We start from the raw sequence: 27369 nt of genomic DNA, 5'->3' as shown, positions 1-27369 counted from the left end.
GCTCAGCTTCCAACATGACAAATGCTGAAATTCCTCTTTTGGACTATTACCTAAGGTTTACCTTACCCAAGATCTTTTTCTTACAGAGCTAACTCTTTGCCTTTTCCCTGCTGGAATTAATAGCTATATGGGTCAGGCACTTATTATATACATTGTACTTTATATGCATCATCTCATTTAATCATTACAAAAACCATGGAATGTTGGAACTATTAGGCCTTTTTTACACATGAGAAAGGCAAGGCTCAAAGGCTTCACTAAGTTACCCAGAATTTGGATTTAAAGCTAGGCCTAACTCTTTTTGGCCGTGGGGTTGGGGGGCACCACCAGCATCTGTTCCCCATTACGTGAAGATCCGTGTGTGTGTGTGTGTGTGTGTGTGTGTGTGTGTGTAAGACCAATATTTGCTGCCATTTGGAGTCCTTTCTCTCTCAGTTCTGACTCTTTCTTTCCCTTGGTCTCTCTCCTATCTTCCCCCTTATTCTCATTCCTTTTTTTCTAGGCTCTTACTCTTTCTGGACCAGGACTTCCCTTTCTTACTCATTCTCTAGCTCTTACTGAAAACTCTTTTTGTTGTAAGGAAATTCCTCCACATCACACATCTGTTTTTGCCCTGTCCCCTAGGCTGGGGTTCGGTGGTACAATCGTAGCTCACTGCAGCCTCAGTCTCCTGGGCTTAAGGAATCCTCCCACCTCAGACTCCAAATAGTGCCATCATTCCAAGCTAGTTTTTTCTATTAGAGACAGGGTCTCACTATGTTGCCTAGGCTGATCTTGAGCTCCTGGCCTCAAGTGATCTTCCTACCTCAGCCTCTCATCCTCCACATCTTTAACCTTTACAACAAATACCCCCTTTATATTCTTGCCTTTTGCAATTTTATGACTTTGATATTGTCTAGTAAATAAAGTTTATGTAAACCAGCCACAACTGCCGGAGAGAGATAACTATTTTCCATATATCATAGAAAATATTATTCTCTAAAGTAAAAACTAATCAGTTATAGCAAACTTGATATTATTATCATTGATCTCTCAGCAAACAAAGCAGATTAGAGAATGTATAATATATTAATGCCTTTTCTACCTTAATTTTACAAATATTTATTGAACACCCCTGCATGTTAATATTTTTAAAGAAAATATAGTGATTATTAGCATTCAATTATTTTAATTCTATTCAACAAGGTTTTTGTAGATTTTAATAAAAATCATTGTATGCCTGGCCTATTTAGTCTCACCCAAACTGTCAATAATCAGCTAACTGTTCTCCCTACCTCTGGTCTATCTTATTTCTCAGTCCTTTTTTACCACTGCCACTAGTTATTTTCTAAAATGTACATCTTATGTATTTATCTGTTTAAAAATAGGGATTCATTAAGTAGTTATTTATTGAACATAGTATATACTGAGCACATCATGGGTACTAGGAATACAATGGAGAAAAAGACAGACATGAGGACCTATTGATATAGCAATTAAATTCTAGAGATAACTTCCTATTTTCTCCTTGGTAAGATCAACTCTTTAGAACAACATGTAAGGTCTGTCATAACCTAGACGCCACTTACCTTTCCAGCCTCTACCTTATCTCTCCATTCTTCTACCTCCTTTACCCTTAACATGCTGTGCTCCAATTTAGGCAATGGTTATTTTTCCACACTGTGCTCTTCCAAGCTAATGCTCTTTTTTCTCCCTGGAATGCCTTTCATTCCCTTCTTCGTCTTACAGAATCTTACCTCTTCTTTAAAGTTGCATTTCAATGCCAAACTTTCATCTTCTTTACTAAGCCTTTCCTAATGAATCTACATTTTTATGTCTACGTTCACCAGGGGTATTGGCCTGAAGTTTTCTTTTTTCATTGTGCCTCTGCCATATTTTGGTATCAAGATGGATGCTGGCTTTATAAAATGAGTTAGGGAGGAGATCTGCCTCCTTGATTTTTTTGGAATAGTTTCAGTGTGATTGATACCAGTTCTTCTTTATACATCTGGTGGAATTTAACTTGGAATTCATCCATCTGGGAGCTCTTTTTGGTTGGCAGTCTTTTTATTACTGACTCAACTTCTGAGCTTATTGTCTATTCAAGTTTTCACTTTCCTCCTTGTTCAATCTTGAGAGGTTGTGTGTTTCTAGGAATTTATTTATCCATTTCCTCTAGACTGTCTACTTTGTGTACATAGAGGTGTTCATAATAGTCCCTGAGTGCCTTGAGGATGGTTGTCTTTTCTGTTCTAGTCTATTTCTGTGGGATCAGTTGTAATGTCATCTTTGTCACTTCTGATTGTCCTTATTTGGATCTTTTTTTCCCTTTGTTAATCTAGCTAGATGTTTAACAATCTTGTTTATTCCTTTAAAGAACCAGCTATGATTCTATTAATTTTTTTGTTTGAACTTTTGAATCTCAAAGTGTTCAGTTCTTCTCTGACTTAATTATTCGTCTTTTTCTTTTAGAAATAATTATTTTTTTATCTTGTTTCTCTAGGTGCAATGTAAGCTTATTAATTTGAGATTTTTCTATCCACTTGACAAAGGTGTTTAGTGCTATAAGCTTTCCTCTTAACACTGCTTTAGTTGCATCTCAAAGATTTTGTTAAATTATGTCTCTATTATCATTAATTTCAAAGATTTTTTAATTTCTGCTTTAATTTCATTGTTCACTCAATAATTATTCAGAAGCAAGTTGTTTAATTTCCATGTTTTAGTGTAGTTTTGATAGGTCTTTTTGGTTTTAATTTTCTATTTTTATTGCACTGCAGTCCAAGAGTATGCTTGGTATGATTTTGATTTTTTTAAATGTGTTGAGACTTGCTCTATGACTGAACATGTAGTCAATCTTAGAATATGTTCCATGAGCAGTTGAAAAGAATATATATTCTGTGGTTGTTGGGTGGAGTATTTTGTAGATATCTATTAATTCCAGTTGGTCAAGAATTGAGATTAAGTCTAGAATTTTTCTGTTAGTAAGTTTCCTGCCTAAATGATCTAACACTGTCAGTAAGGTGCTAAAGTCCCCCACTATTACTGTATGGCTAAGTCTTTTCATAGGTCAAGAAGAACTTGTTTTATGAATCTGGGTGCTCTAATTTGGGTACATATATATTAGGATAGTTAGGGCTTCTTGTTGAATTGAATTATTTATCACTATACAATTCTCTTCTTTGTCCTTTCCAATTGTTGTCTTAATGTCTGTTTTATCTGATAAAAGAATAGCTACTCATGCTCTTTTTTGTTTTCTGTTTGCATGTTAGATCTTTTTCCACCCTCTACTTTGAGCCTGTGGATGTTATTGCATGTGAGATGGGTTTCTTGAAGACAGTAGACAGTTGGGTCTAGTCATTTTTATCCAGCTTGTCACTCTATGACTTTTAAGTGGGGACATTTAGACCATTTACATTCAGGGTTAGTATTTATATGTGAGATTATGATCGTGTAATCATGTTATTAGCTTTTGTTAGATTTGATCATGTAATTGCTTTGTATTGTCTGTGGGCTATGTGCTTGAGTGAGTTTTGCGGTAGCAGGTATCAACCTTTTCTTTCCATGTTTAGCACTCCCTTAAGGAATTCTTATAAGGCTAGTCTGGGAATAACAAATTCCCTTACTGTTTGCTTGTCTGAGAAGGATTTTATTCTCCTTTGCTTATGAAGCTTAGTTTGGTGGGATATGGAATTCTTGGTTGATTTTTTTTTTTCTTTAAGGATGCTGAAAATAGGCCCCCATCTCTTCTGGCTTGTAAGTTTTCTGCTGAGAGGTCTGCTGCTAGCCTGATGGGGTCCTCTTTGTAAATGGCCTGACCTTTCTCTGTAGCTGCAGTTAAGATTTTTTCTTTGGCATTAACCTTGGTGTATCTGATGACTGTGTGCCTTGAGGGTGGTTTTCTTATATGGTATCTCACAGGGGTTCTCTGTATTTCTTAAATGCCTACGTCCACATCCCTAGAGAGATTGGGGAAATTTTCATGGACCATTTCTTCAAATGTTTCCAAGTTGCTTACTCTCTCGTTTTTTCTCTCCGGAATGCCAGTGAGTTGTAGATTTTGTCTCTTTACATTACCTCATATGTTTAAGAGGTTTTGTTCATTTAGGTTTTTTTTCCATTAGTTTTGTCTGAGTTCATTTAAAGAGCCAGTCTTGAAACTCTGAGATTTTCCTCAGCTTGGTCTGCTCTGCTGTTAGTGGTTCTGACTGTATTATGAACTTCTTCAGTGAATTATTCAATTCTAGAAGTTAAATTTGATTCTTTCATAAAATGGTTACTTTTTCAGTTCTTGGATCTTTTTATTGGATTTGTTGGATTGGGTTTCAGCTTTCTCCAAGATCTCAGTGAGTTTCCTTGCCATCAAGATTCTGAATTCTGTGTCTGGCATTTTAGTCATTTCAATCTGGTTAAGAAGCTTTTGGGGGTTGGAGTGGCTGTTGTATTCTTTCTGAGTTAAGGAGACATTCTGGCCTTTTGAATTGCCAGAATTTTTGTGCTGATTCTTTCTCATCTGAGAGGGCTGGTGTTTCTTTGTTTGTAATGTAAGATGAGTATAGTCAGCTGGCTTCATTTCTGGGTGCTTTCAGAGGGCCAAGACTCTTTACAGGATATTTATTTGTGTCTAGATTTTTGCCTCAGGTTTCACAGGCACTATATACTGGCAAAATATTTTCAGTGTTATAATTTGGGCTACAGTCCAGTAGATGATGCTTGAGAGTGATGGCCAATAGGTAGTCGTTACTTAGCCAGCAGCCTCTTTTGTATTTCAGTGCATTCTCGGTAGTGCTGTGATAGTGGGTGAGAGAGATGATCCCTTTACCAGGTCCATTCCTGCGCCTTGGAGGAGCCCCCTCTGATCAGTGGTACCCATGTTTCCTTTGCCAGGTGTTCTGAGCCATGAGGCTGCCTCAAGCAAAGACCCTGGCTGGCAAACAGGCTACACCCTTCTTGGACTGGCCCTGTGGAAGGAGGTATACCCTGCTTCCCTGCTAGCCCACAAACTGAGGCATGTCACCCCATTCAGTGTTCTGAGAGTGGGAGCTCCTCCCCTACTTGGGCAGAGGGGTTGGGTGGAATCACCAGGTCCATTATCTGGGTGTTTACCAAGGTAACACAGTTGTGCCCACTGGCAGAGTTTAAGCTGGGTCTGAGCCACTTGCACTGAAAGTCCAAGCCAGTTTTGCCTGGCTAGGAGCAGCAGAGATGGGTAGAGTCATCTGGTCTGCCATCTGGGCGACTTCCAGGTTAACACAGAGCTATACTCACCAGCAGAGTTCAAGCAGTGTCAGGGCTGCTGCACTAGAAGCCCAAGCCAGTGAGTCCCACCCTACTAGAAGCAGCAGGTATTGGGAGGAGGTCTTAACGTGTGTGTGATGGAGTAAATGTTTGCTAAGAGGCAAAGCAAAAAACACCGAGCCATCGCCAGGCAAAAAAACTGCTAAAATAAGCAAGAAGTATGTACTGACCATGCGCTAGTTAAACCAGCTCCCAAAACACAGAATATTTAACCTTGTCTCATTGCTAACTCACATAGAGTTCTATTTAACTTATTTCTATCTTACTAGTCAACAGGCACTATCTGCCTGTTTAGTCTATCTTTATTCCATAAAAAAAACACTAAGCACCTGCTTATTAAAAATGATCACTTGTTCACAAAGAATAAATACGTGGATCCGAGTCTGCTTTGGGCTGTCAGCTGGGAAATGCTGCCAAACCCCTAACGGTCCCACTCTAATCCCACTTTTGCACTCTATCTTTGTTTCTGTTTCTTAATTCCTTCAGCACCGCCTGGGTTGGGTTCTCTACAACCAAGCTAGTCTCTGCAGCAGGGGTGGGTGGAGTCAGCCGATTCACCCTTCACCAGGGACCTTAGAGCTGAGCCTATCCACGGTGTTCAGACAGGGACAAGGCCACTGTGCTGGAAGTGGGAGCCGGGCTTTGTCTGGCAAGGAGGAATGAAGCAGTTTGAGTGTTCCCTAGCACTGTGACTGTGACCACTATTGGTGTTATGATAGCTGGTGCCAAGCTGCTCAAGGATCCAAGGTTCATGGGGCTCCCTGTGGTCTTGAGTGATCCCTACAAAAGTTCCCTGGATGGCTCTCTGTATCAGTCTAGAGGCCCATGGGGGTAAGGAGAGTTCTCCCATTCCCAAGATTGCGCAGGTACCTGTGGGAAGTGTGATCACCTGGTGGTTCTTACTTTCTCATTCTTTCCCCATGTGAGGGAGCATCTTCTGGCTCTGCACCAGTCCAGGGTGAGTGGCTCCCCAGCTTCAGTCTTCTCTGTTCTTCCTGTGTCCCTTTGCTCTCCTATTGAATCCCAACATGGTTTCTTAAACAAGCTACTTGAAGAGTTACTATTTACTCACTACTTTGTTTCTTCTCTGTGAGAGTAACATATACTAGCCATTTCTAGTCAGCCCTAGAACCCTCTAGCCCTATTTTTTTTCCTTATATCCTTTATCCCCAGTATGATTCACTTATTAGGTTTCTTTCACCCTTGTACAATATAAGTTCCATGAGAGCAGAGGCATTGTCTCTTATTCACTGCTCTACCCCCAGTACCTAGAATGGTGCCTAGTGCATAACAGAAGCTTGATAATGGTTGTTGAATGAGGGAACTAAAGGAAGATTGGTGAAGACTGGGGGCCTAATCAAACTGATTTCCGTTATGCCCAGAACATGCCTTGTGTTTTCTTGCAGTGTCTAACCCTCATCCCCTTGCCCTTGAGTCTGTTCATCCTTTGTGACCCATATTAAGTCTTACTTCCCCTATAAATATTAAATGACCTTCATCTATTTCTAAACTCTTGTGGTCCTATGATGTCCTATCTTGGTCTCATCAAGCTTTTCTTTATTGTTCTTTAAATCTTTCTAAATTTATTACATAAGCTTGTATTATCTCCCTAAATAGATCTCTGTTTGTTTAATGCAAATCAAACAGTATTTATTGAGCTATATTGTTCAAGCATGTGTTAGGTGCTGAACATCCAAAACTTCTATGAGTTCTTAGCTGCAAAATAAGAGGAAGTTAGAGTAGACATTATTTTCTCAAAGTGCATTCTAAGGAAAATTTCACCACATGACAGCTGTTGATTCCTGAAAAAAAAATTAGTCTATTTTTTTTTAACTTTCATTTTACGTTCAGTAGTACATGTGCAGGTTTGTTATTAGGCAAACTCATGTCATTTGGGTTTGTTATACAGATTATTTCATCACCCAGGTACTAAGCCTAGTACTCAATGGTTATTTTTTCTGATCATCTGCCTCCTCCCATCCTCCATCCTCAAGTATATCCCAGTGTCTGTTCCCCTCTTCATCTCCATATGTTCTCATCATTTTGCTCCCACTTACAAGTGAGAACATGCAGTATTTTGTTTGCTAAGGATGATGACCTGCAGCTCCATCCATGTTCCTGTAAAGGACATAATGTCATTCTTTTTTATGGCTGCATAGTATTATTAAATATATGTGTGAAACCCTGAATTAATTCATCTATGTTCATTGTGGTCTTCTCAGTCAATGTGTACTGTTAATTACCAGGGCAGGGGCACCCTTTGGGATAATTGTTCCATGTACATGCTTTGGAAAAATGCTACAACAAATGGTCAATAAGATTCTCTCCATTTTGGCCAGGAGCAGTGGCTCACACCTGTAATCCCAGCATTTTGGGACGCCGAGGTGGGAAGATCACAAAGTCGGGAGATTGAGACCATTCTGGCCCATTTCTACTAAAATACAAAAAATTAGCCAGGGTGTGGTGGTGTGCACCCGTAGTCCCAGGTACTCAGGAGGCTGAGGCAGGGAATCACTTGAACCCAGGAGGCTGAGGTTGTAGTGAGCCGAGATGGTGCCACTGCACTCCAGCCAGGCAACAGAGTAAGACTCAATCAAAAGAGAGAGAGAGAGAGAGAGAGAGAGAGGGAGAGATTCCTTCCATTTTGAAAAGGCCCAAGTCCTAACTGACTTGCCCAAGGCCACACAGCTGCATAGAGTTAAAACTGAAACTGAGTTCTCTTGGACATTCATTGCACAAGGTCATTTATTTCACCTTTGTTTTTAATAGCAAAAGATTAAAAACAACTTAATGTTTAGTAATAGGGAATGGGCTAGATAAAAATTATGGTATAGGCATGTAATAGAATACTAATCAGATTAAAAAGGGAAAGAGGAATCTCTTCGTAGACTGATATGAAATAATCCAAGATGTATTGTTTAGGTGAAAAAAGGAAAGTTAGGAACAATGTGCATAGAATGTTACCTTTTATATAAAAATATGTTTGGAGAAAATATATACTCCGCTTGTATGTGCTCAAAGTCACTTATATAAAAGAAACTGATAGCATTTGTTGCCTCCAATGAGGGAAATAAGGTCACCAGGACATAGAGATGGGAGGAGACTTTTTACCATATACTTTTTGTTCCTTTTGATTTCTGAGCCTTGTACATATATTAGCTACTCAGGAACTAAAATTAAATAAACTAAAAGCAATCCTAAGTGAATCTGATGCAACAGGGATTTGGAAACCAATAAACTATATTTTATTCTCCAAGACCAGAATCCTTTTGAGACTTCATTAGTCCAAGTGTTATCATGCTGCTTCCAGTGACTTTCCTTATGTATTCTTTGAAGGAGATAATTATTTCCCACTCCCTTCACCAGCCTCTCAGACTTCTCAGCCTGCATTTGGTTTGTAATTCCCAGGGGAGCACTAGTGCAGGTTATTCTATGCCAAACAGGCTCATACACCCTGGGAGGAAGGCTGTATCCGGGGAAGGAGGAGTTAAAGAATGGCTAGCGTCCAGATTCAGGGTGGGTGTCCTGAAATGAGCCCTGGCCTCTGGTGCCACTTCAGCCTACTGCCTCCTTACATTTTAAATTTCTCCTCTTGAAAATTGGGATAATGGAGCCTGACTAGAAAGGTTTTGAGGGTCAATGAGAGTGTAGATGAAAAGGTATTTGGCAAACACATTGGGTTCCATATAGATAAAAGACAGGGATTCATTGTGAAGAGAAAATTGCTCAAGGGGCACCCAATGCCATGAGCATATGGTAGCATCATTGCAAGGCCTCTGGTTCTATCCCCATCCCTCATAAAGGAAACAGAAGGTGCCCATATCATCTTCAAATTCTGAAACTTCATCCCGAGTATACAAGGACCATTATGGGAAAGCCAAAGTGCAGAGACACAGCTGATGTCATGAATTGCCTCCCCTGTTCAAATGGGCTCCCTTGCCAGCCCTTTGCCAAGATTTTTCTTGTGGCCAAGAGAGGCTATGGTGTGCCAGGGGTACCTCTTAAAATCTGTGTGTTTAATAGTGGGTAATTTTAAAAGTAGAACTTAGAATTATTTTCAGTCATGGGAAGGAGCCCCAATAATAAGTTGTATATATAACCTTGGCCCACAATTTCCCCTCTTTGGGTCTCAGATTCTATGTCTATAAATGAGAAGACCTTTCGGATCATGTAGCCCCTTCCAGTTCTAAAGTAATAAAACCACCCAACACAACTGGAAAAAGAAAAAAGAAATCTCAGGCATTTGAACAATTCTGCACTCACAGTGTCAACAAATTTAGAAAATAAATTTGCAATGAGAGGATTGTGTTGAGAGCCCCTCGGGGATCAGCTCCCTCTTACTGCTTAACACATGACCATTTTTTTCACCTCATGCGTACTTCTGTTTGATCTGCCCCACCAGCAGCACTTTCTGTCTTCATTCAGGCAACAAAGAACCAGCCTGGTAACCAAGAATGAAATTAGTAGAAGGCAGAACAGCTTAGTTTTAATGATGCTGCAACCAAAGTTTAATTGAAAAAAATAGTTTAACTTTTCCCATTCTTAGCATATTAATGCCTCACAAGTACTCAGTGAAGTTAGCCATACCAGGTCTCCTAGGGAGAAAAATGCTAATACTCTTGGCATCTATTATCAACTTTCCTTTCCTCTTCTCTGAATGGACCCATTATCCTGTGTAATTTCAATTTCACTCTAACCTAGATTGTCTTTGTTTGTTTTCTTTATCTTTTTAATTTTTCATGTGGAAATTTGTTCAAAGGAGACTCTTTACTGCCTCTTCTGAGGTGAGAGAGTGATTTCCATCCGTAGGACCTTCCTACTGTTACTGTATGACTCAGTGATTTCACTCCTAGGTGTGTATGCTCCAAAGAATTAAAAACAGGCATTCAAACAAATATATGTACATGAATGTTCATACAGCACTACTCACAATAGCTAAAAGGTAGAATCAGCCCAAATGTCTGTCAACAAATGAGTGAATACATAAAATATTCTATATCAATAACATGGAATGTTATTCTGCCATAAAAAGAAATGAAATACTGATACCTAGTACAATGTGAACAAACTTCGAAAGCATTAAGTGAAAGAAGCCAGTTATAAAGGACAACATACTGTAGAATTCCATTTATAGTTGACTCTTGAGCAACATAGTTTGAACTGTTCAGGTTCACTTACACATGGATTTTTTTCAATCAAATGTGGATGGAAAATCAGTATTCCTGGGATACAGAACCTGAGTATACAGAGGCCTGACATTTTTGTTTACACAGGGTCAGCAGGGCTGACTGCAAGACTTGACTATGTGTAGATTTTGGTAACGTGGGGTCCTGTAACCAATCCCCTACATATACTGAGAGATGAATGTATATGAAATATCAAGAATAGGTAAATCTATAGAGGCAGAAAAAATGATTAGTAGCTTCCAGGTTCTATAGGGAGGTGGGGAATGGTGAGTGATTGCTTAATGGATATGGGATTTCCTTTTAGGGTAATGAAAATATTTTGGAACTAGACAATGAAGATGGTTGTACAACTTTATGAATGTACTAAATGCCATTAAATTGTACTTTAAAATGGTTAATTTTATGTTATGTGGGTTTTATCTCAATTAAAAAAAAACTTTTAAAGAAGTACCTGAGCCAATATCAATCAAGATATATACAAAAGAAACCACAACGATGTAAATCATAGTCAAATTGATGAAGACCAAATTTGGCTGTCTAAATATGTCATTTCATTATCTTCTAGCTTCAATAATTTGTGTTGACAAATCAAATGTAAATAATATGGTGAGCTCTATGTCGTATTTAAGAAATCTTTGCCTACCCCAAGTCCATAAGAATATTTTGTTTTCTTCTTAAGTTTCAGTGTTTTACATTTCACACAATACTTTTATATATGATGTAAGGTATGTATGGATGAAGCAAAAATCCTAAAAAACAGCAAAAGAAAAAAGACATTACTTTCAAAAGAGTCAATCGATGAGAATTCCATTTGTGGACTTCTGGTTTCAGCTCAAACATGTAAAGAGCTTGGAAGTAGTTATTTCCCATTCATACAAGAAAAAGCTCAAGCTGAAATTTCATACAAGAAAAAGCTGAACAAACTGACAATCAATAACTTTTCTTGAATGCATCAGAGAATCGATGTTGCAGAGCAAACACCACCCTGAAATCTGGAGAGACAGGTAAATCCACAGTTACTACCAAAATTTGCTTAATAAGAGCAGAAACTGCTGAAGCTATAAGCTGGTATCAATCATTCTAATTCCAATGAATTGCTGGAGACTTCAGGTGAACTAATTTGAGTTCAAAAACCTGGAAGCTGCAGCCTTTGGCTCCACACTTTTGTGAGATCCAAAAAAGATTTCCTAGTAACTCTGGCAGGGAGAGGATAAGAGTAATTATTGTGAAATATAACCATAGCATTTTCCATAAAAGAAGCCAACTCTCCAAGCCTTATCCCAGATGAGAAAGGGCATTCCCCCCACTCTAGCCTCCTCTAGCATTTCTGTCTTACATAAGAGTGGGAAAGCTATGCTACTGGAAAAAAAAAAAAAGGTGAAGATCATAGCCCAGAGACACAGGTCCACTAAAAGACTGAGATTTAACCATAAAGTTACAGAACACTTTGCTTCTCCCACAACTTACTGTCATACCAGCAGCATAGTAACAGTGAATACAACTGATAGAGTTTACCAGACACAAATTCTCTCTGAGGAGGAGTCATTAGGAAAACCTAACGTCAAGAAAAGATGCAAAAACAAGGATACTAGAGGAATTTGAAGCCTCTAGCATCTACAGATACAAACACAGTCCAACTCCTCGCCCAAAGCCTCACACCAAAAGTCTTTTTCCTTGGTTTCTATTACCTAATTTAGCATGTCAATTTTCAACAACAAAAAATTAAAAGTATGCTAAAAGCAGGAAAAAACACAGACTGAACAAACAAAGCATCAGAACAAGTATTATATATGACACAGTTGTTAGAATTATTAGATGGATAATTTAACTATGATTAATACATCAAGCACTCTAATGAAAGAAGTAGACAACATGCAAAAATAGTTAATATAAGCAGAGATATAGAAACTCTACAAAGGAATCAAAAGGAAGTGATAGAAATAAAACAACACTGTCACAAAAATGAAGAATGCCTTTAGTAGGCTCGTTAGTAGACTGGATACAGCTGATGAAAGAATTGGAGAGCTTGAGGATAAGTCAATAGAAATTGCTCAAACTGAAATTCAAAAAGGCAAAGGAATGAAAACAACAGAACATCCAAGAAATGTGGACAATTTCAAAATGTGTAGCATACACATAATTAGAATACCAGAAGGAGAACAGAGAAAACAGAGAATAATGTAATAATAGCTTGAAGTAATTCAAGTATTGAAGTAATAATAGCAGAGAACTTTCTGGAATTAATGACAGGTATAAGACCACAGATTCAGGAAGCTCAGAGAACTCCAACAAGGATAAATTTCAGGAAAACTACAGCCAGGCATATCATATTCAAACTGCATAGAACCAAAGAAAAAAGAGAAAATCTTGAAAAGCAATAGGAAAACAACGCCTTACCTAAAGAGGAGCAAGGCAATGAAGTGCATTGATATGAAGCAATATGAACAAGGATCTTAAGTATCATAAGAAACAATGCAATCATGAAAGCAGTGGAATGAAATCATTAAAATGTTGAAAGAAAAAACTCACCAACCTAGAGCTCTGTAACCAGCAAAATTATCCATGAAAAGTGAAGGAGAAATAAAGACTTGCTGAGACAAACAAAAACTGAGGGAATTTAGCACCAGCACACTTGCCCTGCATGAGAGATTGATAGAAGCTTTTCAGGTAGAAGGACTGTGATATAGATCAGAAATGCAAGTCTACATAAAGAAAGAAAGAGTGTCAGGGAAGGAATAAATGAAGGTAAAATAAAAATTTTCTTTTCCTTATTTTAATTTGTCTAAAAGATAAGTGTTTAAAGTAATAATAGCCACAATGTACTGAGTTATTATAGCCTATATGTAAGGGAAATGAATGACAGAAATGCAGGTAGGGGCAAATTGAGGATACTTTATTATTACCTGTACTGCATATGAAGCAGTATAGGGTTATTTGACGGTAAACTTAGATTCATTAAAAATGTATATTGGAAACTCTAGAGCAACCACATAACATTTTTTAGAAAGAAATATAATAGTATGCTAAGAGAGGAGATAAAATGTAATTATATAAAATGCTCAATTAAAACCAGAGAAAACAGAAAAAGAAGAGATTTTTAAAAATAACAGATACAAGGAATAGAAAACACTTAGAACATAATAGCTATTAATTCCAACAATAGCAATCATCATTCTAAACATGAATAGCCTAAATATACCAATATAAGACAAAGATTGTCAGGGACAATATAAAAACAAACTTAACCATATGTTACAATAAACCCAGTTTAAACATAAAGACTCAGATAGGTTAAAAGTAAAGAGAAGTACACCATGCACACACAAATCAAAGGACTACTGAAGCAGCTATGCTTCAGACAAAGCAGACTTCAGAACAAGGACATTTATCAGGGATAAAGAGCACCATCATATAGTAATATATAGATCAATTCTCCAAAAATTATCCTAAACATGTATGCACCTAATAACAGAGTGTCAAAATATGTGAGGCAAAAACTGATAGAGCACTATTAGTTAATAGCCATCCTTGATCTAGGCTTAAAAACCATTTTGGTAGATGAAAGAAGACAAAGCAGCTAAGTGACTTGCTTAAGGTGACAAGACTAATATTGGAAAACCCAAGTCTCCTAGCTCCTTGTCCAGATTGCTATCTAGTAAGTAAAAATTTTGTTTGAATAGTTATTATCTTAGTTAATGCAGATTCAGACAAGATTAAGAACCATTGGTTAAGATAGCATGTCCAGGTCACATTTTAGCAAAGACACTATTCAATTAAGCCTAGGCTTTGAGTGGAGAAGGCTGAACAGATGAAAGTCTCCAAAGACCAGTCATGTAGACCATGTAGTTTTGTCAAGAAGGGTTGCACTGCCTGGGAAATTGGAGTGGAGGTTGAGACTTGGTTTGCCACTCAAGTGACAGAACTCAGGGGATTTGTAGTAGCTGCTAGATAGGGGGAGACTGAGAATGGGCAGGGGCTAAAAACTGCTCTATCATGGTTCACTGACGGTGGTAGGATTGGACAGGTGGTGGTATAGAGCTAGTGAATCATGGGAGGTCACTTTTGGACTTGGTGACTGAAGAAAGCAGATGGCTGAAAGGGTGTGTGTGGGACTGGTTGTTGAATGATGAGGCTTAGAAGGATACACAGGTGTAAAGAACAGAGGCAAAGAGGATGAGTTGGGTTTTGGAGGAACCGAAAGAACCCCAATGCACTATGTTGGCGTTTCCTTCCTCATCTGGCTCCTACCTTCCTATTCCCTTTTTTTCTTTCCTTCTATTTATACACTTTCTTCTACTTTAATTGTCTAAAATGTGTGATGAGAATATATTAAATGAAGATTTACCTCTTTTATCTTAATTTAGAAAGTGAACTATCATTTTTTCTTTCAAGGAGCAATTGCTTTTTATTTCTGTCTTTGATTAACTTTTAAAAATGGAACTATTTCTTTAAAGGGGATCTACCTTCTACTTAACATAACTTCAAAACGATAGCAGTCAGTTTGCTTTCTCTTTATGTTCAAAATCTTTCCTCAATCACAGAGAAGACAATATGGTGATATTTCTCTAATTTTCAGACTTTTTGGTTAGATAACTAAAAGTGAATTTGTAGGAGATTGGAGGCAAAAAATTGAATATTTTGGGGTATCATTTCTTTAAATTCCTTGAAATTTTTGAAAGGAAGAATGGTAAGGAAGCATTCTGCTATGGAGGGACATGTGAAGCTTTACCTTAGAAATATGACATTAGAATTCCTATTAGCTGAATAAATTTAACTGAGTCATCTGTCAGTTTCCAATAGTATATATTCTGAGCACTAGTCCAAGGAATTTAAATTTTATTTCCTGGTGCTGATGTGATTTGTCTTATACAGGACTGACTGTCTCTCCCTCTCAATCCCTTTCTGTTTCTCTTAACACCACTCTACACACAGGCTTGTATGCACATACATATATCTTCATGGTAAATTATCCCTTTAAAGGCTTTATATGGTGAGAACTAGCTTCTCTTTTTAAGCAGAGAAGTGGCAATTGTTACGAAAAGAATCATAATGAGGTAAGATTTCCTTTCAGAGCAATATTCTCCATAGTGAGTATCTTTTAAGAAGGTATAGCTCTATGACATTGAATTTTCTAGTTGTAAAAGTTAGGTGCAGGAACTAAAATATACAGGGTGTTGGTGAGTGTACGTAGAAAAGCAGTTTGATGTGTGTGTGTATATTTATTAACACTGGGTTGTCTGGACGTAAGAAACATCATGCAGGCTACAGTTGAACCTCTAGCTTTTGTGATGCATGCAAGTTAGGACATGTGATTTCACATCCTCAGTGGGACACAAAATAATGAGACTGCTTCAATAAATCTACCTCAAACTATTGGCTGTCCCTAAGTGAAAACTGAGGTATCTAGAAGCCTAATGGAGAATATTCTACGTAGTCAAAAGGCTGCCACCTACTGAAATGTGACCTTTATAAACTGGCCTTCCTTCCAACATTCTAGATTCCATGTCCTTTTTGGTCATTAGTAATCACTTTGGTCACTGTGTTTTTACACCAGGCTCAGTGTGTCTAGATTAAAAAACAGTAAGAATAATATCTCCCCTCATCAACTGTTCTTGTATGGGATTAGAATAAAAGTTATTATTCAGCCAATCACTGATAGACACTCAGTCAATTCAAAACTAGAATTGTAAGTGAGTTCTCCAGGCTAATCTTTTTAATTTTCATACAAGGACAATTTCCTCTCAAAGGAAAACCTCTTTTATTATGAACTGTTAGCCGAACAGTATAAAGATGTTTTGTTGTAATGAATATCCATGTATTAGTTAATATAACACAAATTGTTTTAACAATGAAATCCCCACATCTCAGTGGCCTGGCAATAGAAGTTTGTTTCTCACTAATGTGACAGTACAATGCTGATGTACCTCGGGGATGGCCTTACATGTGGCCATTCCAGTACCCAGGTATTTGCCATCTTGTGGCTTCTCCTCAGAGACTTTTCCATTCAGCCGGCAATGGGGACAGATACTACAAAGAAGACATGGCTTCTTAAATTCTGCTCAAAAGTGAAAAACACCAAGTAATGCCACCTAAAGTGACATTACTTCTGCTCACGTTGCTTCAGCAGACCCCTGCCTCCACCGTGTAAGAGGGGCAAAGCAATGTAGGTTCTGGCCGGGCAGCTGCTTCTTGGCAACAGCTCAGCACTATGGAAGGAAAGCTCACATTTTTGGTGGTCAGTAAACTGGCCTTACCCTGGTCCAAGGAGCAAGCAGAGGTGAATGGAATCTGAAGTTTACCTCATGTGCCCTAACCTCTCTCAAGAATCACAGCCTGACTTGGTTGCTGTTCAATTCTGTCATAGCTGAAACAGGAAGTACTACTTAATTTGGTTTTAACCCAGCATTTCCCAATCTTATTTGACCATGGAGCCCCCTTTTCTTTATATAACAATTCCAAAAACACTTTGAAAAACTTTTTGGCAAAGAAAAGAGTAGAGTTTTACCACCTCCATGCTTTTACTTATCTACCCGGGTTTTCTTTGTTTTTGTTATTGTTTTGGGTTGGTTTGGTTGTCATTGTTTTGTTTTCTTGAGAAATTTGCATTTCGTTCAATACTGTTTAAATTTGGTTGAAGTAGGTAAGATTAAAGGCAGTCAAAAATCAATTTTCCTTGATTACAGGACAAATGAAGTAAGCATGGTGCTCTATTGTTGGGACACTTTGCAGATCAAAGCACAGAGGGAAAAGTTTTTGGTGTCTGTTGCTTAGTGCCTACATAATCTCTGGTTTCCTACTTACTAATATCATGTGAGCTGTAGTTCTGTGGATTTTATTTTATTTTTAGAGACAGAGTCTTGCTCTGTTGTTGTCCAAGCTGAAGTGCAGTGACACGATCATAGCTTGCTGTAACCTAGAACTCCTGGGCTCAAGCAATCCTCCTGTCTCAGCTTCCTGAGCTAGGACTATAGGCATGCACCACCAGGCCCAGCTGAATTAAAAAAAAAAAAAAATTACAGAGTTTGGCAGTGGCAAAGGGGGTGGGGTGCCGTGTCTTACTGTGTTACCCAGGCTGATCTCAAATCCCTGTGTCAAGCAATTTTCCTGTCTTGGCCTCTAAAATGCTGGGGTTACAGGTATGAGCCACAATGCCAGCCTGTGAGCTATAGTTTGTAATCTGCAAAATAGTGTTCATGAAGATTAAATGACACTGTATATAAAATAGCTAGCAAAAAAGAAGGAACTTAATACACATAAGACTTCTCCCTTCCTTTCTCCGTTCTGTTTTCTCCTAGTTAGTAATACACTAACTTAATTATAGTTGAGTTGTGCTATTCTGCCACAAACAATGACAATTACATGAAAAGAGGCCAGGGAAAGGATATGGTAACAGTATAAGCAACCCCCAATTTACAAACACTGAATTTTTTTAAATACTGCACATAGATGGTTGGGTTCCAGCAACTTAGACCCTCTCATTCCTGTTATTGATGCCTCACAATTAGATTACCATGAAGCCAATGAATTAAGCTTCAGACCCCTCTCTTGCATTGATTCCTATGAGTGCTGAGTTGTAGGAGGTTCTAGGTGGTAAGGGTATGGGAGAAGGTTGCTATCAGAAAGCATTATGTACACATTTCTGGTAAATTGCCTGAAGAGTTATCAGAAAAAAAGGAATTTGATTCTCTAAGTTTATGGGAGTTTTTTGTTATTTATTTTGTCATTCGATATAAATATTTACTTTTGTACCTAATTATGTGTTTTGTAATTTAAAAAATGCTTTTTAATTTTTTTTAGAGAGAGAGTCTTGCTTCATCACCCAGGCTAGAGTACAGTGGTGCCATAATAGCTCACTATAACCTCAAATTCCTTGGCTCAAGTGATCCTCCTGTGCCACCACGCCCAGCTAATTTTTTTTATTTTTTGTAGAGATGAAGGTCTCACTATGTTGCCCAGGCTGGTCTCAAATTCCTGGCTTCTGGAAATCCTTCCACTTTGGTCTCCCAAAGTGCTGAGACCACAGGCATGAGCCACTGTACCCAACCTTGTTTTGTACTTTTGATTTCCTCTTCTTAAAGAGTGCCCCACAACTTGTATAAGTTTCAGACCAAAAGCACATGGATACACTTCTGCCCACAATTCTGGTGCCATCACCTGCTACTACTCTGAAGATTTTCAGAGGTCCCTCCCCAGAGCCCACTCCAATGTCTGAAACTGCATATGATTTCCCTACCCCTTTCCTTTCCCAGCTTCCTGTACACCTCTCCTTAACACAGCTGGGATCAAGATGATTTGAGCCTCTGCCCACACTCAGTGCCTCTCCACATACAACCCTGGATATATGGGGAAAAGGGTCTGGGCTTGAGGCTCAGGACCCGAAGTGTGCAAAGAGTTAGGATAGCAAGAAGATGAAGAAAATGGAGCCCTTGGCATAGCACTTGAGGCTTGGAGCCACCCATTTGGCTCGTTGTGGATTAAATCATACAAGCACACATTCTTTCATTAAAGACATTATTTGCCTTTAGTATTTTTCACAACTCTGACCTTTATCTATATCATTTTTCTATAACATTTTTCCAGAGTACAAATTCTTTCATTCTGAACTATATCCCTTTAGAAGGTTAGATGATTCCTGTATGAAATTATTTGAACTGGTTTAAGAAAGCCAAAGAAACATCTGTATTCTGTAGAACCTTTCTTTGTAAGCTTTCCTGCCCAAAGCAGTTCTGAAACACAAGATAGGAAGGATGACCCATTGCAAAGAAGCTGAAAACTAGTGTAGCCTCAGAAGAAAAGCCTGACGGCAAGTGCTCAGCAGGAGCCCAGGCTGAGGGCGTTTGGAAGACGGGCAAGTGCAATTTATAAAGCCTTATAGAGACTCAGATCAGCCTTTCTCTAGTGTTTGCTTCGAGGTGTCAGAATAGGTTTTATAGGTCAATAGGGTTTTTCTAATGATTATCCAAGCTTCTCTCCCTTCAGTGGGAAAGGCCCTGATTTTCTGGAATTACCTGCCCATTCAGCAGGCTGGGTGTTAGAATTCTGAGCAGACTCCCCCTCCTCCTTGAAACCAGCAGGCAGCAAAATAGGTCCGGAAATTCCTGAGCATCGGAAAGCCCGCACTAATGCAATTACCTGAAATAAAAGAAGGAGTAAGATAATAAAGGGCAAAGGTTTTCCTTTTAAAGTAAAGGGCCAGGTAAACAAAACCAGCTGCCCCTGGAGCCAACAAACTCTCCTCATTAAATGTTTGAAGAGCCTAATGGGTGTAAGCAGCTAATTGTAGTACAATCCTGAGGACTGAATCTAGGGGCCTGAGGAAGGGAGTTAGTAGGATGGAAATGGGGTTAAACTTGGCTGACAGAGACAGAAAAGAGGTGAGATCTGCCCCTGGCAGAGGACCTCTAAAAGGCCTGAATGAAATTAAAATAAGAGTAAGATGCTTTGACTGGGAGTCTCTAATCTTTCTGATAGTATCGCTGTGACATAGACTTGGATGTCTCATTTGGAGCAATTTTAAGTTTAAATGCTAGTTGAATAGGATCTGAAATACAAGTTTATTAAAAAACTAATTATGGGAAATGTTATGTTTATTTACTATGAAAAACTGGAAGAGTATGCAGCAGAATGTTGCAATGAACCTCTAGGTGTTTTGCTTATACTATAGGTGATTTTCCATTTTCCTATTTCTATTTTGTTTATGTTCATTCTCTATTTTGTCTACAATGAGCATTTAGTTCTTTTATAAAAAAAAAAAAACAAAGGGCAACACTAAATAAAATACGATGAAGAGTATTGTACTGCAACTAAAATGTAAAATTAAGGGGGACAGGAGAATTGGTGAATACGTTAATAAGTGGTTCCTTTTACTTTGTATACTCTGCTATCTTTGCCACTTCCTCAGATATATGCAGGATATGACCTGCCAATCTAGAGGCAGGAATGAATTACTGGCATTGAGCGAGACAGACCTTTTGACCACGTATTAATACAAAAGTTTTAACTTCATTGCTTTTATGATAATTCCCAGAAAGGTTATTTCTGCACAGCCTTTCTTGGCTTTGGTTTTTACTGGAATAGCTCAGCCACTTGTGGAATGATCTTAAGTGATGCTGAAATTTCAAGAGAGCTTGGAGGATGATTATGATTTACTTAAACGTGTCAGTCTAGGTGATTCTAGACCATTCTTCAGGGTTTTTTGGAAGTTGTCAGAACACTTATTATTATTATTATTATTATTATTTTCAGAAACAAGATTTCACTCTGTTGCCCAGGCTGGAGTGCAGTGGCACCTTCTTAGTTCACTGCAGCCAGGGCTCAAGTGATCCTCCTGCCTCAGCTTCCCAAATAGCTGAGACTACAGGCACATGCCACAAAACTCAGCTAAGTTTTAAATTTTTGGTAGAGGCGGGAGTCTTACTATGTTGGTCAGGCTGGCCTGAAACTCCTGGCCTCAAGCAATCCTCCTGCCTCAGCCTCCCAAAGTGCTGGGATTATAGGTGTGAGCCACCACGCTGGCCCAGAGTACTTCTGATTGATGAATTTCCTTCTTCCCTCCTTTCTTTCTTTCCTTTTCTCTATCCTTCCTTTTCTCTTTGATTTATTTGGTCTTTAGTTTCCTTTGTAGCCATTACTATGTTAATTAGTTATTGTGGAGACTGGCAGGTAGCTAAGAATTTCTTTATCTTCCCAGTGTGAAAGACAGAAAAGCAGAGTTGCTCCCAGATCACTGGACAGTCAGTTGGCATCCAGCCCTTTACTGAGTCTTTATTAGAAATCACCATTGTCATCATTTTTAGCAATTTATTCTTACCAAATGGTCACCACAGACTACTCCACCTCCTTCATGCCCAAATATAAATGATATATTTAGATTGGACCCATCACCATATTCATCTATCATCTGAGACCCAAAGCTCTGTAACTGGGAAGAAGCTTTCAAATAACCACATATTGTCCATGCTGAATGTTTTCTTAGAAGGTTCCCATTTCCAATGGGTAAGTGCAGTAAGTTAGTTGTCCAAGAATATTCAAGAAAAAGGGTTAGGTATTGGTAAATTCATACCCTATGGTTAAATGATCCCCTCTCTTAAAAGCGATATTGAATTCTGGATGACTAAATTTCCTATTTCCATAGTACAATATAAATGTGGGTTTAAGGTTGCAAATGAGTTGCTGAAACTTTTCAGTATAATGTGAGGATTCCTTTGACATTCAAATGTGAATTGGACTCAGACTGAAGTTATTAAAAAGATGCTATGATCATCAGGCTAGAGGAGGAAGGGATCCTTAGCTGGGTCACAGGTAGAGGCAATACTGAGGGCCATATTTTAGAAGCATTGTAAAGGGTCTCTGACATCGCTGTTAATTTCCCTTATTTTCTTGAAGAGCTCATCTGCACCCATGGCTTTGTCCATTACTTAGAAGCTGAAAAAGACCCCCAGGTCAACCTTTCTTGTCTCAACTTTTCTTTGTACCTCTTTCTCCTATCTCCAGCTATCTGATGTCTAGTTCTTTCTTGATATTCTGTATACTTTTGATATGTCAAACAATATTTTTCATTCCACTTAACAAATTGTATTTCAGTCTGACTAATCCACATTTTTTTTGGCAACAGTGTTCTCCAAGACAATCTCTCTTGTATGTTCATGGTCATCAATGACTCGCTTCCTCTCTTTTACCCTGTACAGCAGCTTTATTTGTTCTTCCTTCACAGCTGCTCGTTTTCACTTTTCTTGATCCCTCCCTTATTTAAACCTAGATCATTTCTTGACAGCACTATTGAGATAAGATAACTTTGTTTATTGGTTTCCATGCCTGTATCTCCTCCAGCTCAGATTCAATTCATAGCTTACCGGAATAGTCTAAGACCACCTGAGAATGATTGGATCCGGTTTGTAAGGTTAAAACTGGGTACAAGAATAAGCTGAAAAGCTTAAGCCATCTCCCATGTATCACATGAAGGAGCAATTGGACTATTTCTGGGTTCAAGAAGATACAATGTTAGTCATTGAGAGGACAGTAACAGGGATCAGATTTCAGCACCATGTCAGAAGAGCTTTCCATCAATTAGAACTGTGCTACAATGAAACAGTCCTAGTAGTGTGTAACAGTGAATTCCTGTCCCTGGATATGTTCAAGCAGAGGCAGAAAATCACTTCTTAGGGATATTGTAGCAAGTTTGCGTACTTTAGGCCAGCTGACCACTAGGGTCTTTCAAACTCCAAATTTTTACAACATATCACAACTGTCTCCATCCCTGCCTCTGCCTCACACCTGCTGGGAATCCAGAGTATGTTCTTGCTGCTGTATACTCTCCTCACTCCAAGTTCTACAGTGGATAGCAAGCTTTCCTCCAGAGGGATGCTCCCCCTGCCAACACCATCCCATGGTCTTTCACTCTTAAGTTTCTGCTGCCTTGGGCCGTTAAGTAACCTGAAAAGTGTAGATCTGGTTATTGAATATCTTTTATAACTTTTATGTGAATAGCTTGAATGGTCCCGTGCCCATTATTTTTCCTTATGTGATCATTAAACCGGTCCTGTGAAAATACTATAGCTTTGGATTATGTTTTATCTTTTATAATTATTATTTTTTTGAGACAGTCTCACTCTGTCGCCAGGCTGGAGTGCAGTGGTGCAATCTCAGCTCACTGCAACCTCTGTCTCCTGGATTCTGGGTTCAAGCAATTCTCCTGCCTCAGTCTCCCAAGAAGCTGGGACTACAGGCATGTGCCACCACGCCCAACTAATTTTTGTATTTTTAGTAGAGACGGGGTTTCATCATGTTGGCCAGGATGGTCTCGATCTCTTGACCTTGTGATTGCCTGCCTTAGCCTCACAAAGTGCTGGGATTACAGGCATGAGCCACCGTGCCTGGCCAGATTTGGATTGTTTTAAAATCCATTTTAAAGAAGGGATTTACCAAGGTTGTTTTCTAACTCCAGGTTCTGCGTACTTAAGAAAAGGAAGGAGGAAAAGAGTGAAGGAACCCTCAACCATGGCCACAGATTGGGTAGGCTAGGGAGCTTCTTCACAGGAAATCCTACACACTGAAAAATTACATCTGGCAGTTTTATCTCAATAAATATTAAACTATGTGTGTTGCCAACAAAAATTATAAATACTGATGTTTAATGTAGTTACTGGGGAACTGAGAAAAGAGGAAACTATAATATATTTGATGAAAAAATAAAAGAATAATTATAATGCATTACTTGTCATATTCCTGGTCACCATACAATATAGCAAGTATTCATGTCCTCAAATGTGTATTAGATTAGCATTCCATAAATTATTTTTAATTTTAGCACAACTCTGTCTCAATGTGTCTGGCCTTCACGTAGTATGCCATGTATCTCATCTTTTTTGCAAAAATCAGAGGTGCTAATTAAGAAGTACTACTATGAATAGGTTATGAGATAGGATAATGGATGTGGATATGCCCAGCACTGTGTGTTGTACATGGTAAGTATTCACTGGATCTAAGTTTGGCATCTATACTAGGGATGAGGCAAAGGACATGTTATCGTTTTATTTCCTAATGTAAGCAACCATCAAAAATTTTCAAATACATGTACCTTCTGACACAGCAGCTCCACTGTTATAGTATTCTGTATTTACACATTACTTAATCAGTCTCCTATTGTTTATAACCCCCTCTTTGTGGGCTGACAATTAGAAAGAAGTAAAAGTTGTTCAGTGCCTACTGTATGCCAGGAACTTTACATTTGTTGTCTCATTAATTCTCAAGCCTAAGGAGAAGATATACTATCCCTCTTTTAAGAATAAAAAAACTGAGGCCCATAGAGACCAAGTAACTTGCCCAAGATCATATAGTTAGTAAATACCAGATCTGGAATTTGAACTCAGCTATTTCTGGCTAAAACCCAAATTTGCTCCAACATTCCAATAGTTTAAGCACAGATTCTGTGGGAATGTCTTGAAGTGGTATTCCAAAAGGAAGGCTCAGTGGGTAGATCATTTACTACCCTCACCTCAACGAAAGCACCTGTCTTACAATAAAACAAAAATTTAAAAATTAACCATACCAATACATCACATGTTGGTATAGCGATTTGAAATTAAAAATAATTTTCACACAGTTCTATAATATGTACTGATGAGTGGCTGCTTCTTTAAAATTAAATAATTTATCGTTAGCCAACAGCCAAGGATAACTTAGTGGATTGGAAAAGGCACCCAGGAATCATAAGCATTTAGAAACTGATTCAATTCATAACCAGACCAAAACAAAAACCAATGAGTACCACTGGTCACTATTTTAGGCGAGGGCTTTTCCACCTTTGTACATTCATTCAGTCATTTGTTCATTCATTCTGGAGGTAGTAGGCAACCACAGCATACGTTGGTAGTAGGTTGACTACAGAGTGTTTGCCCACAGGAGTGAGCTGGAGACTCACCACACTGTCAGATTTTTGCTTTGGTGTATACTTTCTTATTTAAAGGTATGGAAAAACTTATTAAAATGATTCAGTAGTCTTCAAAACTCTCACACACCTTAATACTTTAAGGTGGGATTAGCAATGGGCATGGAATGGGTGTTAAATTACTTTCCCAATGGGAAAAAAAATAATCATTTCCTTATTACCTAATTTGTATTGTGGAATTTCCATCAATTCTGTCAAGTAAGCAAGGGGGTTTCATGTGACAAAAGTTGAAAAAAATTATCAGTATTAGCCCACAAATAGAGATGAAAATGGAGAAGATAAAAAGGATATTATTTGTTTGAAAAGTAGCCAGGGTGAAAACCTTTTAGAATATGAAAGCCCAGTGGAACCCTGGTCTGTCAGAGACCCCTGGCTAGAGAACTGTATTTGTAGTCCCCTGTTTGATATTTTATCTGATTCTTATTTTATTTTTATTCCAGTTGCTACATTGATGGCCGGGTGGTCAAGGTGATGGACTTCCTGAAAACTCGCCTATTAGAAACACTCTCTGACCAGATTAGGAAAATTCAGAAGGTGAGTAAAAGTATCCTGGTAAGAAAAGAAGCGAGTCTGGGGGTGAAGCAAGGAGAAAGACACAAGGTTCCAGCTGGATCTCAGCACTGTGGGAACCAGGGTAAAAAGGAAAATTGTGCAGACCAGGTGGACATAGTCACAAGCTCCCCATTACAATTGTTGCCTGTCATTCATTGTTTTACAAATTGAAAAGAATCTGTGTGTGCCATATCAAGGTTTAAAGCATCTCTATTTATTTTTATTATTTTTTTTGAGATGGAGTCTTGTTCTGTTGCCCAGATTGGAGTGTAGCGGCATGATCTCAGCTCACTGCAACCTCTGCCTCCTGGGTTCAAGCAATTCATCTGCTTCAGCCTCCCAAGTAGATTACAGGCGCAAGCTGCCACACCCAGCTAATTTTTATATTTTTATTAGAGACAAGGTTTCAGCATGTTGGTCAAGCTGGTCTCAAATTCCTAATCTTGAGTGATCCTCCCACCTCAGCCTCCCAAAGTTCTGGGATTACAGGCGTGAGCCACTGTGCCTGACCTAAAACATCTCTACTTTAATATGAAGTATTTGTTCATAGTTTGCTTCTAAATTGTTAGTTTCACAAAGGAAGGATAGATTTACTTTATGTTTTCTTTTTTGGAGGGATTTGTTTTAGGTTACTTTAAGGAGAGCATGATTACATTCATTCAGTGAAATTCCAGTCTGCGGCATTGGCAATTCTGAGCCATATTTACACTCTTCCTAGGTGTCTTAGAATTAGCCAAGAAAGATCTTAATTTTGTAAAAATGAGAGGAAAGCTATATTATATTAAGCAATTGCATGTAGGTGCTATCAGCAAGACACCTTTGGTCAGTGATTCTCAGACTCAAATACAATCAAAATCACCAGTGGTGCTCATTAAAGTTTCCAGTTTCACTCCTGATGTTCTGATTTAATATGGCTGGAGTGGATCCCAGAGGTCTCTAGTTTCAATAATGTGTCAGGTGATTTTCCATAATGCTAATAACTCTAGGATCACGTTTTGAAATACATTGGATTAGTTAATTCTAAATTGTGAGGATTTTATGTCTACAATTGTCATGGGCCTCCACAATATATTTTCTGTTGCCCAGTTGAAGTTCTTTTCCAGAGAATGGAGACCCTTTGAATAGTTTGCTATTTCTTGAGCAGATTAAACAAATCTTTGCAGAAAAATTGTAACAAGTAGGCCCTCAATAAATGAGATGAATTAATAGAAAAATGAATAGCTCATATATAGCTCTGAAAGAAAATCCTATTTGAAGAAATCACAGGATCAGTTTTGAGAGCTAAAGTCGAAGTCTTTACCTTTTTTGTATTCACCCAGTGTCATACTCAGATTATAAACAGCCTCTGGAGTTCTTTTGTTCTCAAGAGTTTGATAGGCTGAGAAGCCTCAGGACTTCTGGAGGCCTGCATCCCAATCTGATCCCCCTTATCTGTCACTGCCTTCCACTAGGCAAAGCCTAGGAGAACTAAATGATTTCAAATATTTCTACCAGTTCCTGTTTGATATTCATTTAATGAAAAATATTCACTGAGCACTTAGTGAGTACCTAAGGCAAAGTGCCAGATGCTGGGGATACAAAATGGTATAAGACATGATCTCTGCCCTCAAGGTAAAGTAAGTTTTAACACTTAGTTTCAGCAGATTGAAAACACATTACCTAATGCAATAGAATGTCAACCTATTGAATACTCTAGTTTTCTAAACACATTATGCTAATCTAATATTATATATCTCCCTCTACAAGGAGGGAAGAATTTTCTATCATTAACTCATTTGTTTATTGTTTCATTCAATAAATATTTATTGAGTGTTTACTATGTCTAGATACTATTCTAAGTGTTTATATTACAATAGTGTGTAAGATAGTCAAGTTCCTAGAGTTTTGGCTTTTCCAGTTTTGAATTTAAGG

At 38.3% G+C, this 27369-nt stretch overlaps 1 protein-coding gene across 1 annotated transcript in view; it reads left to right on the top strand.

Annotated features, from left to right (window-relative positions):
* The window catches only part of HPSE2 (heparanase 2 (inactive)), a 732977-nt gene that overhangs the window by 525678 nt on the left and 179930 nt on the right, over positions 1 to 27369 (top strand). The window contains exon 7 of the mRNA XM_032281250.1: positions 25347 to 25440. Coding sequence (XP_032137141.1) covers positions 25347 to 25440 — 94 coding nt within the window. The remainder of the gene's footprint in view (positions 1 to 25346; positions 25441 to 27369) is intronic.

The sequence above is a fragment of the Sapajus apella genome, unplaced genomic scaffold, assembly GCF_009761245.1.
Source record: "Sapajus apella isolate SASKATOON/1434 unplaced genomic scaffold, GSC_monkey_1.0 scaffold13, whole genome shotgun sequence".
NCBI lineage: Eukaryota > Metazoa > Chordata > Mammalia > Primates > Cebidae > Sapajus > Sapajus apella.
Note: the sequence above shows the minus strand (reverse complement) of the source record. Positions and strands in the feature narration are given on the sequence as shown.